The sequence below is a fragment of the Chenopodium quinoa genome, unplaced genomic scaffold (genome assembly GCF_001683475.1).
Source record: "Chenopodium quinoa cultivar QQ74 unplaced genomic scaffold, ASM168347v1, whole genome shotgun sequence".
Classification (NCBI taxonomy): domain Eukaryota; kingdom Viridiplantae; phylum Streptophyta; class Magnoliopsida; order Caryophyllales; family Amaranthaceae; genus Chenopodium; species Chenopodium quinoa.
In genome coordinates, this window is record NW_018743331.1 from 139,183 (window position 1) to 157,613 (window position 18,431).

The following is an 18,431-nucleotide window of genomic DNA, read 5'->3' on the forward strand; positions in this document are numbered from 1 at the left end:
ACTTTATAATGATTAATTATACATATTAATAACTTAGAAACTATACAAGAAATCAATCAACCAAAATCATCCATATCCAAAACCTTATACTTAACTTAAAGGTTCGTAAATTCACTAATAATGTAAAACCTTTCTCAATAATTTCAAAATTCTTGACGACATTACTTGTAAATTGGTGTTTGTAAAGAGAATTGGGATTTTGGGAGAATAAAAAAAAAATAATATACGAGTACCTATCTGACTTGTGATAATCAGGTTCAAATTTTTATCGTCAGATCATCTGCTACTTTTTATCCATTATTCGTAAAAGTAAGTTCCCATCACTTCAATTACCTAAAAAAACCAAGTACCCAATGATAAACACCTATATAAAATCTAATCTAATATCTGACCAAATGACCTATAATTTCCCCTAACAACCCAAAAAAGACAACACATTTTTTGTAACCAACCATAATTAATTAATAAAGTTGCTAATTTTCTCACTAATTATCTTTCTTTCTATTTATAGAAACCACGCGTCAAAGAGAAGCGAGTGAGTGAGCCCTCTTCTCAAATACAAAGAATGTCTCACTCTTCTCTCTCTCAAAAACGTATATAAATTCTTCGACAGTAAAAATTCTGAATAATACACTCTTTCTCTCTCTACTTTCTCTCTCTTCACATTCTCAACCAAATTAATGCATCTTCTTCTTCTCTCTCCTCTCCCTCCTCTCATATTTATGGAAATCGGAGCCCTAGATCCATTGTTTTTTATGCTTTAATTCAATCTTAATTATTTTCCCAATTTACTCTTTTCCTAGGGTTTGATGATTTCGTTTATTTTAGCTTAATTTATTTACTCTGACATTTACTGCAAGTTAGGGTTTGTTTTGTACGAATTTGACTCAGATCTTGTAGCTGAATTTTCTGGGATTTTCAATTTCCCCCTTTTTGGGATGATGGGTATTAGATTTTTACTGGGAATTGTGCGAAATTGCTGGGTTTTGCCCCTTTTGTAGTGTAATGGTGTGATGCTATTTTCCAGTGGAGGATTGATAGTGTGAAATTGGGGGTAAAATGGGTTGCATTTGTTGCAAACCATCTGCAATTGAAGATGATAGTAAGGAGAGTCCGAGGGAGCGGCTTTCGAGTAAGGCGGTATCGTCGGAGGCGAGGGTTTCATCAAGAGTAGCTTCATTGAGGAGGGAAGATCGGAATAATCATCATAGTAGTCATAGCATTAGCAGTAATGGTAATGGAGGTGATGAGAAGGTAATGTTGATTGATAAGCAGGTGAATAATGGGAGTATTCGTTTACATGGTGAGAGTTTCGAGCGTAAGAGGGAGAAACCGGAGCTTGTAATTCCTCATCATTATCCTCCGGTGAGTGGGGCAATACCGAAATCGGTGTCTGTAGAAGGAGAGCAGGTTGCTGCTGGATGGCCGACTTGGCTTGCTGCCGTTGCTGGGGAGGCTATTAAAGGATGGGTGCCACGGCGGGCTGATTCCTTTGAGAAGTTGGATAAGGTATGGTTCAATGTATCCGTTGTAATTATTCATTTGGGTTGTGATATAATTCAATTTTGGCTATTTGTTGATTTGGTGCATTTGTTATTACTGATATAATTAGGAATTTAGAATACCAAAAATAAAACAGTTTAATTGGTTGCTGATATTGATGCTTATTGGTTATGTGTGTGTTGTTTGAACTACAGTTGAATGTAGGTTGATATCTAGGTGAACTAATTGGTCAATTGGATTATTTTTAATTTATCTTAGAATTAATGAAGAATAGAGTAAAGCTTTATTTGGTCAATTGTAATATTTTAGCATGTCTAAGATAGTTTGAAAAACATGGTTTATACTAAATAATTTGAAACGTCCTATGTTAAAGGTTGCTTTCAAGTTTCTTCTTGATCTTTTGTTTGTTTATGTAATTATTATTATATGCTTCTGAACTGTGGAGAATTGGTCAGAAAGATTAAAAAGTATCGTTGAAATAGCATCTGAATTCTACGAGGCATGTACTACTACGAATGCATCATTAGAAATACTTGATTTGTTGAATTTTGACTATCAGTGAGCAGTTGAGCACTTCTTCAGCGACCCTGTAAGATTATATTGTGGGTTGTGAGTATGCTTTTTGAAGTTGTTAGATCTCTACTCTCCCAGTCTAAATGATGAATTCACATGCTTGAGTGTAAAACTGTCCTACTGGACAAAAGCTAGGTAATTTATCTTCGTGAATGGTGTTGATAGATGGTCTTATGACTTGCTTCCTAATGACCACTTGGATACATATTTTAATGGTTCCTGTTTGGTTTACTGGGTTTTATATTTATTTCTGTTGCTTACACAGTTACACTAAGTGCTTGTTTGGTTTGTGTAGGAATTTAATTCCTATAGGATGTTCTATATTATGGGAATTAATTTCCCTTTTGTAATTAATGGGAAATGCCCAAACTAAGTTTGGTTGACATAAGGAAATGTATAATTTCCATGAATTGGCATAGGAATTTTAACTAACCAAGGGGAGGCTAGGTAAATTATTTCCCATGATTTGTCGGAATTGCAAATTCCCAAAAATTTTAACTTCCCCCATTTTCTTTACTTTTGGTCAACCAAACACCATGTCAAAACTCTAATTCATGTAAAGTTAAAATTCCTACATTTTTTCCTGCATACCAAACAATACCAAAGATTTAGGAGGAGGAATTAGTGACTCATATTACCCCTGTCATATTGTGGGCTGTTTTTGATGAAAAATTGTAGTCTCTGCATCCACTTATGGCAGGGATCTATTTTTTGATTGATAAGTGCTCAACAGTTCCAAGCATGATTGGTCAATTTGTATCCTTTTTATTTTTTTTATTTTATTTATTACTAGCTGATTTGATTAGTATGGTCTGGTTTATTTAGGCGTATTTTTTTTACTGTTTGTCAACTTGTGTCATTTCTTCTCAGATTGGGCAGGGCACCTACAGTAATGTCTATAGAGCTCGGGATCTTGAACAAAGGAAAATTGTTGCTTTAAAGAAAGTAAGATTTGACAACTTGGAGCCTGAAAGTGTTCGTTTCATGGCAAGAGAGATCCACATTCTTCGTAGATTAGACCATCCTAATATAATAAAACTGGAGGGTCTTGTTACTTCAAGGATGTCTTGCAGCCTATACCTTGTGTTTGAGTACATGGAGCACGACCTTGCAGGGCTTGCATCTCATCCAGCTGTAAAGTTCACTGAACCACAGGTATATAGTCTTTAGTTTCTTTATCTTTGCATTCTTCCTAAGTTTGTCCTTATAGCATGTACCATGTAAGAAAGCCTAATTAATGAAAATACAATTGTTTCTATTCATTTGAGATTTTTGATTGTTTCCTCCTGCATGATGCTTCAACCTTCTAACCTGCATATATTTGCACAGGTTAAGTGCTATATGAAACAGCTGTTATGTGGACTTGAACACTGTCATAGCAGGGGAGTTTTGCATCGGGATATCAAGGGATCTAATCTTTTAATTGATAACAATGGGATACTGAAGATTGCAGACTTTGGTCTGGCAAGCTTTTATGACCCCCGTCAAACTCAGCCTCTGACAAGCAGAGTTGTAACACTCTGGTATCGTCCTCCAGAGCTTTTACTTGGTGCAACTTATTATGGTACATCTGTGGACTTGTGGAGTGCTGGTTGCATACTTGCTGAACTCTATGCTGGCAAGCCAATAATGCCTGGACGAACAGAGGTATTTGGTTTTTTCTTTCTCAATTATATAATTTTGAATTAATGTGCACGTCAGATGCTGTTGGTATACTGTTAGAGGCTTAGAGCTGTTCTTTCTGGCTTATGTGCATAGTTATTTTTGTGGAAGACTGGGGGAATTCAATGCTATATATATAGGATTGAATGAGGGGTTGTCATCTTTTTGCAGGCGTCTTGTGTGTGAAGATAAGCTAAATTTGAAATTTGGAGAGGGAGTAGTATCCACTTAATGTAATGATTTCCTTAGAAGTACATAAATAGGTTTTGGAGATTTTGTTGTAGCATTAAATTTGCATGCTGACCATTCTAACAGTGGACTATCTCTGATCAGGACCTTGGTCCTTGTGAAAAATGGTTTGATGCCCTATCTTTGGCTATGTTTTATAGGTGGAACAATTACACAAAATTTTCAAGCTTTGTGGCTCACCTTCTGAAGATTATTGGAAAAAATCGAAGTTACCACATGCAACGATCTTCAAACCCCAACAACCTTACATTCGTCGTGTTGCAGAAACATTTAAAGACTTTCCTGCTCCAGCTCTAGGCCTTTTGGAAATTCTACTTTCAGTTGATCCTGCTGATCGTGGCTCTGCATCTTCTGCCTTAAAGAGTGAGGTAGAATTTTGTTAACTAGTAGTATTTTCAGAAATTATATGGAGTGCTCCACATTCAATCAAGTAGTATTCATTTTTTGTATATCTGATGGAAGTTAGAGCTTTTGATTTGCAAGCTCACGTCAATTTTAAATTCTCTGACATCTTTACTTAACTTCCATAGAATATTTGGTATCTTGGCTATATTCTTGGTTTCCAAACCATTTTTGAGATTTTCATGTATCAGATATTCATACATAAGAATTATTGCTCTTGATTAGAAGGTACATTTTATCTATAGAATGATTTGAATTTCACCATTTAATGGGCTTACAATGTACATATATATAGCTTGTGATAAGACTGTTAAATCTTCACTAAGCAACTTAAAGACTAACCTTGTAGGTGGTTTCTTTTGAATTCCATCTTCATTTGCTAGGAAGTTTTGCATTATTTGATGTTCTGATAGATGTGTTCTAGCATAAGATTCAGTAATTGAAAATAGCTTGACTTTATGTCTCTTGCATCCTCCTTCCTTCCTACCCTTCTTTTTCCTCTCGTATCCTGATTTATGTATTACTTTATTAGTTTAATGGTGTGCGTTAACTGACTGTTTGGAGAGCATTATATTTTTATGTTGATCCCCATCCTTAAACCTTTGTGTAACATGAACATTTTTAGTTTATTTTTGTATAGTTCAAGCTGTGTCCTGCGCTTAATGGTGTATTTGTTTATTCTTCAGTTCTTTTTTACTAAACCACTTCCCTGTGATCCATCAAGCTTGCCGAAATATCCTCCAAGCAAAGAGTTTGATGCAAAAATGAGAGATGAGGAGGCTAGAAGGTGAATTTTTTTGTTATGTTTGCATTTCTAGTTAACTTTGGTTCTGAAGGTTCCTATACTGAAATTAAGTGTTTTAATGAGAATGCAATGAACAGGGCAATGACTTTAAGACAGATAGAAATCCTGGATTTGATATATGTCTCACATTGTTCAATCTTTATATATGCAATACGCCTATCCATTACTTGGAAGCAAGCCACATATTAGAAAATAAATAAAAAATCTTAAGAATTTCTATAAGCATTTTAAGCTTCTTATTCCAGTACTGGTCAGTCACTCAGTCCAACTGAGATGTTTTTCTGTATCCTGCATTCTAGTGACTGACTAGTTTAAAAGCCTCCTTAGAGGGTACCTCATACTTGGGTTGGAAGAATGAGTTAAAATTCCCGATGGATATGAAGTTTAAATTAGATCTACTACCCAGTCATTTTCTATTGTGTGAATAATAACAATTTAGTTGTACGATATCATTCTGGCTAGTTCTCATTTCTCTACAATTTAGTCCAAATGCTACAGAAAGTTCTCCCAGAACAAAAGGTTTTTTCCATGGGTTGAACCGTGAATCCCAATATCTTGAAGCAATTTCATAATTTCATTTGGAAGCCATGGATATTATATATATCCTGACAGCATGTAGATAAAGTCTAGGTATAAACCAAAGAGTTGCCCCTCTGCTACGCAGATATACTGCAATGACAGCATAACCTATTAATAATATAAAATTAGATAGCCAGATATATTCTTTGAAGTCTGCAAATTATGCATAAATTACCCACGAATGACAAGAAGGATGACATCTACTTGCAATCTAGAGTTTATAGTCCCTTTTTGATCAACATGAATAATAGAAGTTAAACAAGTATTCTAAATTTTTGAATGAAGTGAGACATAATTTTCTTTATGGCAGCATTAGTGTCTTACTACTATTGTTGAGAAACAAATGGTTTACCTATAATTCTGTTTCCTCAATCTTCAAGGACAATACTTGAGTGTAGTTTAAGGTTTATCTATAGTATGCAGAAAGAGGACATGCCAGCACACTCTATATACCATCCCTACATCAACTTGCAATCTAAACTGTATGGTTTCATTTCTGTTTCCGCAATCTCCAATGCCACTACTGGAGTGTAGTTTTAGGTTGATCTATAACATGCTGAAAGTAGACATACCTACTTCCTCCACCCCCCTCCCCTCCGGCCCTTTATGAGAAATGAGAACTGAGGAACTTGTGCATGTATGCAGACAAGGAGCTGCTGGAAGCAGGGCTCATAGGGGTGACCCTGAAAAGAGGGGAACAAGAGAGTCCCGAGCCATTCCTGCACCAGATGCCAATGCTGAATTAGCCGTGTCCATGCAGGTACCTTTCTGTTTTTTTTTTTTTTTTTTTTTATTTTTTTTATTTTTTATGGTGTGTGTGTTCCTGCCTACTTCCTGCAGCAGTACAATTTTAAGCTCTTCATAACTTATTTTGGCTTATATCTTGAGCTCATTATGACGTATTCTGGCACTTTGCAAGAGCCATAGCTGTGGTTTATCTGCCTAAATGTTGATGAATATTTATTTTAAAATTTCATTTTTTTGCCCTTTCTACATTTGTTAGGAGTAAGACTATCAATTCTGGACTCTATTGGCTCTACCTCACTTGAGTTTTATATGGGGTTGATGATGTTGTTCTGGGGATGGCAAGGAAATGTGACAGTATAATTATAAAGGAAGGGATTTTAATATGCATGCAGCCACTTCTGGATCCACCAAAAGGTGACATGGCTTGAGAGCCTGATTCTAACCTGACCTCACCTAGAATATTGGATTTTCAATACAATCTCAACCTGAATTTTTATTTGAGTAAGAACTTTGAAAGAATGGAGGAAAATTAACAGAATGCTTTTGTTAAAAAGTCCCTGTTTTGCAAGTTTGTTCATTCAGGATGAGTCGTGAGTTACAACTTGTCCAACAGTTTTTGACAACTTCTCATGATCTTATTTGTAATTATTTCAGTGGTGGATTACTGTTATAACTTACCATTTGATTTAATGATTTCAATGGAAGGTAGATGGTTGGATCAGAATAGGGTGGTTAAATATTGTGCAAAAATGTAATAGCTAACAATTGCCCAAATCTCAAGAAGTCTTGCTTGCAATCATTGGTTGTTATTTGTGGCCTTGAAGTTAGCATTAATTGGGTTGGGGAGGCCACATCATGCTGCTGGGTGATGTGGATTTAAACCCCTTAACTTAATAAAGAATCTAAAATCACACAAGTAACACAAGCCCTTCGAATTTCCTAAGAAAATCGAACAACTTAAGAATAACGAACCGGATATGACTTTGAAAACGACCACTCCTGGAACGAATTCAACGCCTCTCAAATTACCTAGACCACTCCTGGAACTAAGTACTTTGATGAACAAAACTTAGACTACTCCTAGAACTAAGAATTGAACGTTCTAATTATCAAAACAACTCCTTGAATTGAAAACTAGCAAAAGAATTTGTAAGCAATTAAGCAAAACAAACAATAAACTTGTATTGAATTTTCTGGTTTTGGTTGTGTATACAAAGCCACGAAAAATCCCTTATTTATAGACTAAACTAACTATTCCTAAGTCTATTCGAACTAGGAAAAAAAACCCTAGCCTTGATCCCCAAGTATCCTAGATAGAATAGGAAAACCAATTCTAATGGAACTAGGAAACTAGTAATAAGACTAGTTCTAATTAAACTAAAACTTCTTAAAACAATTCCTAATTGACTTAGAAATTATTTTAAACTAAAATAACAGAAATTAAGAAGATTCCTAATTGCTTAAACCAAGAAAAACCCTTTCAAGTGAAAGGTAAAAACTTGCAAGCAAAAACTCTAGAAAAAACTAAGTTAGGAAAATCTTTCTTTTCGTACTGCCGCCGAACCACCACCTCACGCGCCGCCATCATCGACACGCGCCCCACCGCCGTGTAGCTGGACTCAGGCCGGAGCTAGGGAGCCGGCGCGTGGCACCCAGATCGGCGCGTCGCCGCCGCTGCCGTCGTCGGAACCCAACTGGACCTTGACTTCTTCTTCAATGGCTGCGCATGTTAACCATTCTTGATTCTTTACTCCAAGCTCAAACCCTATTGGCCTTAAAACCAATATGATTGGCTCTTCAAAAGAATTTCCCTCTTGATCCACATCATTCTCCCCCTCTTCAAAAGAATTTGTCCTCAAATTCGCATCATCCATGTAAGGAGAACAATTCCATGAAACCATCCAAATTCGACGAATACAAGCCAAAAGAACTATTACCTCAACGCTAGCAATTTTAAGCAATGTAACAACATCACCACGAGCAAGGCAATATTTTAGAAACAACCAATTCTCAATTTGGTCCTTGGTCTTCGAAGTTGACCATAAGAACACTTTAGGCTTCATGATATTTTTCTCATGTATGACTAACAATTTCTTCTCTTTATGCATGCCTAATGAATCCACCACTTCTAAAGAAACCATTAAATTATTATCTTGATTCACGAATGGCTCCTCAATAGTATCAAAAACCTTTTCCGACACCACCATTGGTAGATCATTATGAATAATCTGATCTTGAACAACGTCACACACAATTGGAACATCAATTGTTTCACTCACCTTTTCTTCGAGCTCTTTAGCACCTACATGTTCCTCTTCCTTATCCTTTTGACAATCTTCCTCCATCTCTTTAACTTTAACGCGGCATGGAATAATAGTTAAAGGAATAAGTTTGAACCTCTTGTTTCCCACCTTGACCGAATATGTGTTGGCCACACCATCATGTTTAACATGTCGATCAAATTGCCATGGTCTTCCTAAAAGAACGTGACAAGCACTCATAGGAATCACATCGCACCATAATTCTTCCTTGTAATTGCCAATGGAGAAATTCACCAAAGCTTGTTGTTCTACATGAAAACCCATAGAATTATCTAGCCAACCCAACTTATATGGTTTTTCATGATCTCTTGTAGGAAGTTGGAGTTTAGTAACCATCTCTGTAGACGCTACATTGGTACACGAACCACTATCAATGATCACCCTACAAGTTCTATCAACAACTTTGCATCGAGTATGAAACAAACTATCTTGTTGACCTTGAAAAATAATTTCTTCATGTAAATTCAGTCGCTCCATAAGCATATGTTTGTTACCAAAGCCAAAATCTACGTTATCATCTTCATGTTTTTTCTTCTTTTTATGATCTTGAAGTAACTTTGCAAATTCATCCATAGATTTTCGGATCCCTTCCTCCATAATTATAAGACAAAAACAGACTGAAAAGAACCCTTATCCACACAGGTATATCCCACAAAAATCGCAACACAACTTGGAACAAAATCGCACACAACGAGCAGTAAGTACTAAATCGGACCAAAACTGACACAGTTGCGGAAAACAGTCCAGTTTAATAGCACACGAACTCGAAAAATTCCGAAATTTCACAGGCAGAAAGTAGACAAAATTTTACCCAAAATCAAAAAAAGAATCACCTGAAAAGACCTTGTAACGAAGGAGAACGAGCCTTCTGAAGTTGACAGAAAAACTGGTTATCCGAGAACAAGTGCGATTTGATGAACGAATTGTTGAACGATCAAAAACCCCTGAAATCTGATACCAATTTGATGTGGTATCACACAAGCTCTGATACCAATTTGATGTGGTATCACACAAGCTCTGATACCAATTTGATGTGGATTTAAACCCCTTAACTTAATAAAGAATCTAAAATCACACAAGTAACACAAGCCCTTCGAATTTCCTAAGAAAATCGAACAACTTAAGAATAACGAACCGGATATGACTTTGAAAACGACCACTCCTGGAACGAATTCAACGCCTCTCAAATTACCTAGACCACTCCTGGAACTAAGTACTTTGATGAACAAAACTTAGACTACTCCTAGAACTAAGAATTGAACGTTCTAATTATCAAAACAACTCCTTGAATTGAAAACTAGCAAAAGAATTTGTAAGCAATTAAGCAAAACAAACAATAAACTTGTATTGAATTTTCTGGTTTTGGTTGTGTATACAAAGCCACGAAAAATCCCTTATTTATAGACTAAACTAACTATTCCTAAGTCTATTCGAACTAGGAAAAAAAACCCTAGCCTTGATCCCCAAGTATCCTAGATAGAATAGGAAAACCAATTCTAATGGAACTAGGAAACTAGTAATAAGACTAGTTCTAATTAAACTAAAACTTCTTAAAACAATTCCTAATTGACTTAGAAATTATTTTAAACTAAAATAACAGAAATTAAGAAGATTCCTAATTGCTTAAACCAAGAAAAACCCTTTCAAGTGAAAGGTAAAAACTTGCAAGCAAAAACTCTAGAAAAAACTAAGTTAGGAAAATCTTTCTTTTCGTACTGCCGCCGAACCACCACCTCACGCGCCGCCATCATCGACACGCGCCCCACCGCCGTGTAGCTGGACTCAGGCCGGAGCTAGGGAGCCGGCGCGTGGCACCCAGATCGGCGCGTCGCCGCCGCTGCCGTCGTCGGAACCCAACTGGACCTTGACTTCTTCTTCAATGGCTGCGCATGTTAACCATTCTTGATTCTTTACTCCAAGCTCAAACCCTATTGGCCTTAAAACCAATATGATTGGCTCTTCAAAAGAATTTCCCTCTTGATCCACATCACTGGGTTAGATGTTCTTGGCCTGAACATCTCGATTTGGACTGGCCATGGGTCGGAGGTACATTAGGGGTGATTAAACTCTGCAAAATGTCAAGCCTAAAATGGCTCTGATCTTTAAAAGTCCTGCTTACAATTATTGATTGTTAATGCGTGGCCTTGAAGTCAGCATTGATTAGGCGCACCATGCTGTTGGGTCAGATATATTGGCCTGGAGTAGTGGAGTATCGGAGATTTGTACTGGCCATTGGGCTTTTACTTTATTATGTATTTATGTTTCGAGTGAGCTGAGGTGTGTAGTGTATAAAAATCTATTAGATAAATAATCTTTTGACACTTATCTTGCATTTTGCATAGTAAGCTCGAGTGCACATAGCTGGAGAGTAAAAACCAATTTGTAAAAAAAAAAAAAATGAAAAAGGAAATTATAGATAAAAATAATAACATCATGTTACCTCATCACAATTAAGTCTTATCTAAATCTCATTATACATGTCTTTGTAGAACTTGCCTTTTCTCAAAGAGAAAGAAAGAAGGGAGAAGGGGGGGGGGGGTTGGAGGGTGTATGAAGATTTGGACACAATAAAATAAATGAAGATGAGTATAGGTGGTGGTAGATGAAATGATGTAGTGATCAATGTATAAGGCAATATGGGTCCTGTTGTGCCTTGGGTGTGCTTCAGTTATGCCTCATTGAAGTCGGACAGAGTATACATTATAATTCAAGAACATTGACTGGTGTGCCTTTCCTGTGATTCTTTTGTGCCTCAGGTGTGCTTTAAATGCGTCTCGCCTAGATCTGAAAAAGCGCTCTACCCCAATTGCCTAGGCGCTTTTGCATACTCTGGTACTGATATTATAAGAAGGGAGGGAATGGGCAATTTTGGGGTAATAGAGTGCCCCACTATTGTCTAACCATCAAAAGCAGGGTGAAATTCCCCTTATTTTTCCCTCCTTACACAATCAATACCTCATCTATTCTACCTCCACCTGTATCCACTTTCATTCCTGTGTTTTTAATTTTATAATCATCCTTGATACTTTGCACTTCAATCCAAGTAAGCCCTTTAAGGATAGATTCATGCTATTGGATGCAACTCAATATACCTAAGAGTGATATTTTTCGCAATGTGATTTGGTTGTGATTCATGCTATCGTTGTGAGTTTCAGCTGTATTTCTTGAGAACAAGAATCAAACTTGAACTTTAAATCGAAAACTGGAAAGTGGAAACCCGAAGTGATACTGAATAGGGTAGGAAGTAGTTGCCCTATATTTTGATGTGCCAAAATAGCTGACCTGCATTAGAAATTTTTTCTGAGTAATTTGCGTGTCATGTCCCTTTGCTGACAGTTGTTAAATGTATTCTGTTCCCTTCACCATGTTCCTCCTTTGCTGATTGAGTTTTTTGTCCCAAAAAACTCTAAAATCAACATTTACTTGAGTATCTATTTATTGTACTTTCTCTACCCTCCATTTCTTGGACTTTGTATCTGTACTCATGTATATGCTGTTTTCAGAAGAGGCAGGCTCAATCTAATTCAAAGAGTCGAAGTGAGAAGTTTAATCCTCACCAGGAAGAGGTTGCTTCTGGCTTTCCAATTGAGCCCCCTAGAGTATCTCAAGCAGCAGAAGATTCTGGTGTAAGCAGGCATGGGCACCATCATAAGAGAGCATCACATTCAGGACCACTTGTTAACCCTGCAGCATGGGTGAAGGCTGGGAAGAACTTGGATGATGCTCCCAAAGTGTTTAATGGGGCTGATACATCAACATTGTCTGGTCCAATGACAGCGAGGAGGAGCTTCTTATCTGAGGACAAGAGAGAAAAGTCTAGTTCTCTGCGATCTGGTGCTCCAAAACTAGTAGCGAGGTTCCCCGGATCATTTAAAGAATCGTCAGAGTCTATGAAGAGGCGAGATCAAGCAGATCAAGGGCAGGGTCTTGCAAGTTCTCATCAAAACGAAGATGGAAGAAGTAGCAATAATGATCCTGTGCTTGTAAGTTCTTTCTTTTTCATCTGTTCTTTTAGTCGTACTAATCTTAATATATCATCCGTTCCAAATTAAATGATTCATTTATTTTATCACGTTTGCCAATGCATAAATTCAATCATAAATATCTCTAATTATCAGTAAGTAAAAATTTTACGAAGTAAAAATTATGTTTTGAAAATACACATTGAGAGGAATCTAAGAAGTTTGCACGTGACTATGCAATTTCTTATCTATAAATTACAAAAACTAGTTAAGGTAGAGTTTGTGAATAGTGTAAAGTCATAATGTGTGTGGACTAATATGGAATGGAGGAAGTATTAGACAGCTTGATCAATTGCGTTTTGCGACATCCTAAAACCATTTACCCTTAGTTTAAGTAAACTTGAGTAGGCATCCTCAATTTATATCAATTGGTTGTGCCTGTCCTTGTTGTTCTGTCTATGTTTCTCAATTAGTAGTTGCTAAATCAATTACTAGGATCAGCTTCTTTTCTTTTTCATTCGTGTGCCCCTAAACTTCTGCATTGTTACACTATTATTTAGCTTGGCTATGGGTCAAAGGGCAGCAAAATTCACTACTCAGGACCTCTAATAGTCCCTTCAAGCAACATGGATCAGATGTTGAAAGATCATGATCGCCATATTCAAGAAGCTGTAAGGAGAGCACGAATAGACAAGGCTAAACTCAGAAAGATGCAGGCTGAAGGAAAGCAGTTATCGTCCACTTCATTGTTTGTTGCTGGTCGTTGAAGCAGAGTAGGTAAAATCATTGTAAAGATTTAGAGCAAAAATTTGGCTAGAAAGAGATTGCCGCAGAAAGCTGAAATCTGTGATTTTTTGCTTCTGGAGTAATGAGTCACGTTTCAATTGGGAGAAGTCCATTTTTTTTTTCCTTGTACAGTTTAAACTTAACCAGTTAAGTTGGCTAATATAGCTGTTTTACTGCCAAGCTTGTGGCTCCTCCAATTAATTCACAGCTCACATGTAATCAGCTATTTATCTGCAAATACTGTATCAATACATGACATTCTTGTAGTGTTAATGGTCTTCAGTAATATTAGCATACTTAGCAGTCAATTGACGTAATTGATAGCATCATCTTAGTGGTGGGTATAGATGCATCTGTACAACTTCTCTACGTCGATGCAGCCGCAGAATGACAAATTTGGGTTGTAATACTGCCTCAGCAGCTTATTAGGGTTCGCTACGAGTAACTCATAAAATCATGCCAACTATGCTAGAGCTTCCTATTCCTTGTTAATTATACAGTGGACATGGTTTCATTTATTTAGAGAAGTCTGGAAGTCTGGATAAATCAAAAAGTAACTATACTTTAATGAGCAAACAAAATGGGATGCAGAGTATAAATCTATAAACCTATACATTGACATGCAAGTTTGCAATGCATAACCTGAATCATTAAAACTTTTAACTATCTTAAACCCACAAACTTTACTTCGTAGTTTGTATAAAATTATGTAGAGACAAATCCAAAAATAATTTATAGAGTAAATGATTTTATATGATTATGTCGGGTTTTGAGAACATGTTCAAAGTCAAAGTGAAACAACTAATAACAAACAAGGGTCAGAGGGAGTAGAAACAAGAATCAAAGAGGTGGCTGACGAGTTTACTAAATGGTGTAGGGCCACTAAGATCCTCAATTAGACCCTTAAAAATTGAAAATTTCATAGTGTTTCAAAATAATGTTCTCAATCAGTCTTCTTTTTTCAAGGCCTCCATATAAAAATGGCAATTTGGCAATATAAAATGATTGAACTATTCTTAAAATACAATCAATGTATCAAATTCATGCTTTACAAAGAAAGACATGGGACATAGTCATCTTGTTAGTCGGTTGCACGTAGCATTATTATGCATGGACTTAATCTACCATATAACATTACATTAAAACCATAACTTTGATAAATGTTCCATAAAAGTTTTCCATTCCCTAATTCTTTTCCATTCATATACTATTAACTAGACCGTTTTAGGAAGGAGGTGAAGGAGATAGATAAGTAGTCATGAGGAGAAACAATTCGTCGGGGGCCTCGTTAGCCCTCGGGCTCATTGTCATGACCCTGGCCGGCCAGTGTTACGGTCAGTTGGTCGTCAAGTTTTACAATGGCAAGTGTGGTAATATTGATGTTGAGGAGTTTATCCGTGCGAAAGTGGAATCGGCTTTCCAGTTTGATAAGACCGTAGCAGCTGCCATGCTTCGTATGCTCTTCCATGATTGCTTTGTTGGGGTATACTCCAATGCTCCTTCTTGATTATTTAGTATAATTACTGTATTATTTCAGTATTCATCTGGATTTGTGTCCTTATTAATGTTTAAAATGTACTTGTTTGAATTATTTTCAATGTTGTGAGCAACCGATTGTTTAGAAAAAGGTGTATAATACGAAAATAAAATTGACTTAGACCATCTCTAGTTCGCCGCCTTAGGAAAGAAAACTTCAGATAAGTTACAATAAGGGCTATCTATGTTCATTTTAAAGCTAAAATAAATTTTAATAAGTTATACTTTATTGTGTATTCAAACTTTTTATTAAACAAGGTTTAATTTCTCCTATCATCTATTGCTTGATGGTCTATTAGTTAGATACTTCTATATTTAGTAACTAAACAGCTAATAATTTTTCGATATTAATCATGTTTTGAATAGGGATGTGATGCATCACTTCTACTCGACGGAGAAAATACTGAGAAGACTGCAGGGCCAAACAGATCAGTCAGAGGTTACGAACTAATTGATGATATCAAGAGAGAGATAGAGAATGTTTGCCCTAATATTGTTTCTTGTGCTGATATTATTGTTATAGTGACAAGAGCAACCGTTGCATTGGTACGTGATTAATGCTTTTGTTTAATTAATAAATTAGTTTGTTTCAAATTTGATGCAATGAGCCAATGAGCTATTACAAATTTAATACTTTTTTTTTTTTTTTCACGAGAGACTGTCTCACATTAAGTACACTTATTATTTATATGCGTATTGTTAATATTATACAGGCAAGTGACGGCAAAATTGCATACGATAAAGTTGAAACAGGGAGACGTGATGGTGAAACCTCTCTAGCTAGTGATGCCCTGAACAATTTACCTCCACCAAATGTGCCCGTATCTCAAGCCATATCAATATTTGGTGCCAAGGGATTCACTCTTTTACAGTTTATCCTCCTTTTGGGTAAATCATATAAAATAAGCCCTAAACATACACTTCGTATTAAATCTTGTTATATATATTTTTGTAACGTGCACAAACTACATTGTTTCTTCTAATTACCATCATTTATCAATGTACGTATATAGGTGCACATACTGTTGGAAAAGCACAATGCGTTAATTTTCAAGATCGTTTGTACTTCTTCAACGGCAAAGCAGGAAGGTCGGACCCCAAAATCGATAGCAGTTTTCTCAACGTTTTGAAAAATACTTGCCCAGAAAATGGGATGAAGACCAACCTCGTCGATCTTGATCAAATTTCTCCAAATAAAGTAGACAATATGTTCTACGATTCGATTCTAAAAAATCTCGGAGTTCTCCAAATTGATCAAGACATTGCTTATGACAGAGCAACTCGCAAAATTGTGGAAGATTTAGCAGCTAACAGAATTGATTTTAATGCTGAATTTGCTTTGGCATTGGATAAATTGGCTAGACTTAATGTTCTTACAGGATTAAGTGGACAAATTAGGACAACTTGTCGCATGGTTACAAGGGTATAATCGGTTAAGTCATCTAAAATTTTGGATAGACTTTCTTGATTGAAATCCAAAATTAAATAATTTGGATTTTGTGATGATCATTCATTATTTTTATTATGTTGCTATTCTACATTTATTTTAAAGGGAATTATGATTTTCTCGTACCTAAGAGGAAAGGTACATTTTGTATTTGATGGGTTACAACTTACAAGTATACCAATTGAATTGAATTGAATTGAAACGAAGTTTATTACTCTTGAAAATTTTTAAGCTATACTTTGTCATGAGATTGATGCATAATAGCAGCATAGATTTGGATACATGTTTTAACATGCGCGATGCACTATGTTGAAGCGAGGGAGGGAGTTGTGAGCTTGCGTTGAGGATGAAAGGTGTGTCTCACCGTATACATAATGAACCCGTCTCACCTAATACTTTTAATTACTAGAATCTTAGCATCCATTTTATAAACGACTGTATCATGCACTTGATACGACCTAAGATACAACCTAATTATCATATTCTCTGTACCAATTCTACAATCTATTAAATTCTTCAAATGGGAACAAAAGTGGGATTTCTTTTGTCAACCTTCAATCCAAGCTGTTATTATTAGCTAATTACATCATATGCCTTAGATATTTCTAAGTTATCAAGAATAGGTACACTAATAAATTATCATAATTATAACCTTCTATATTGGAGACATTCTGTATAACAAACTCGATTCCTAACAATCACGGAAAAATTTAAAGGGGTGACTTTTGTGTAATTTGAAGACAGGCATACTTGTTGTATAGACACACCTAATATATTATATTGTCCCATTACAAGAGACCTAAGCTAATGACGTGCGTTGTATGATGGATTATCATTAATCAATAATGAAAGTTTAGCGGTGGGATTATTGTTTAAGTCAACTTAAGGAATTTCCATCAACATTCTGCAACGTATAATTATTTGCAAAGAACAAGCATTTTCTCCATCATTATGAACATCTTATACTCTTAGACCACCTTAATTTTAGTGGTTGACCACATGGATGTTCATATACAAAGTAAAATGAATTTGACTTTTTTTTTTCCTAATTATTTTATAAATACATAATGAATTTGACTTTGGACATAATCTCACCGTCATAAAATTAAGTAAATTAAAAATTCTAAAAAATTAAAATATAGATTATGTTCTTAAGCTGTCTGATATCTAATTAAAGTTTTGTAAAATTAAATACGCTTCATTTGATTCCACTGGCAGATTGACTAGAAGCTTAAGCTAATCATATAAGTTAATTAAATAGGTTGTCCTAATTAGTATTGGGAGTGACGTGCAATTATTTTAATTTAGAGCGCGTTTTATTTTGTGGATTGATTAGGAACAACTAATTTGTCAAATTAATATGATAGGGAGTACTGGAGTAGTAATCTAGCTAGCTAGTAGTATCAATGACTAATAAATGGCTGGAAAAGACAATTAACTTACCACAAAGTATTGTCATATTGGAAAAATTTGCTACAATAAAAATTTTCCGTTTACGCATGTTTGTTGCGCAACTTATTTACATATCTACAATGGGATAAAAATTACTCTGCTACTCAAGGTATAAGTAACGTAACAACTTTACTAGGTAAAATCGCATGCTAATGATGTACTCAGTTCTAGGTAGCAACTCAAATGTTTGGAATATATAGCGCGAGTGATTTTGAAAATCTTATCTTAATTAGGTATAGACATTGTTGATTTACTCCAAATTAAGCTTTGGATAGTGGACAGACAAACACCTTCCAACGTCAAGGTTAGAAGTTCAAATATTTTTATATATATGAAGAAAAAAACATTTTTAGACCAAATATATACTTCATCTGTTTCATATTAGATGACACGTTTCATCTAAGCAC

At 35.7% G+C, this 18,431-nt stretch overlaps 2 protein-coding genes across 2 annotated transcripts; both read left to right on the forward strand.

Annotated features, from left to right (window-relative positions):
- The first annotated feature begins 614 nt into the window (after positions 1-614).
- LOC110737649 (probable serine/threonine-protein kinase At1g54610) lies at positions 615-13,897 on the forward strand. The gene is made up of 8 exons (XM_021917979.1): positions 615-1,509; positions 2,947-3,231; positions 3,406-3,723; positions 4,128-4,355; positions 5,076-5,176; positions 6,419-6,533; positions 12,345-12,824; positions 13,364-13,897. The coding sequence occupies exons 1-8, from the start codon at positions 1,060-1,062 to the stop codon at positions 13,568-13,570; spliced, it is 2,184 nt and encodes a 727-aa protein (XP_021773671.1). The 5' UTR covers positions 615-1,059; the 3' UTR covers positions 13,571-13,897.
- Positions 13,898-14,768: 871 nt separating this feature from the next.
- On the forward strand, positions 14,769-16,773 carry LOC110737490 (peroxidase 57-like). The gene is made up of 4 exons (XM_021917846.1): positions 14,769-15,072; positions 15,492-15,671; positions 15,839-16,013; positions 16,139-16,773. The coding sequence occupies exons 1-4, from the start codon at positions 14,848-14,850 to the stop codon at positions 16,552-16,554; spliced, it is 996 nt and encodes a 331-aa protein (XP_021773538.1). The 5' UTR covers positions 14,769-14,847; the 3' UTR covers positions 16,555-16,773.
- The last annotated feature ends 1,658 nt before the right edge of the window (positions 16,774-18,431 follow it).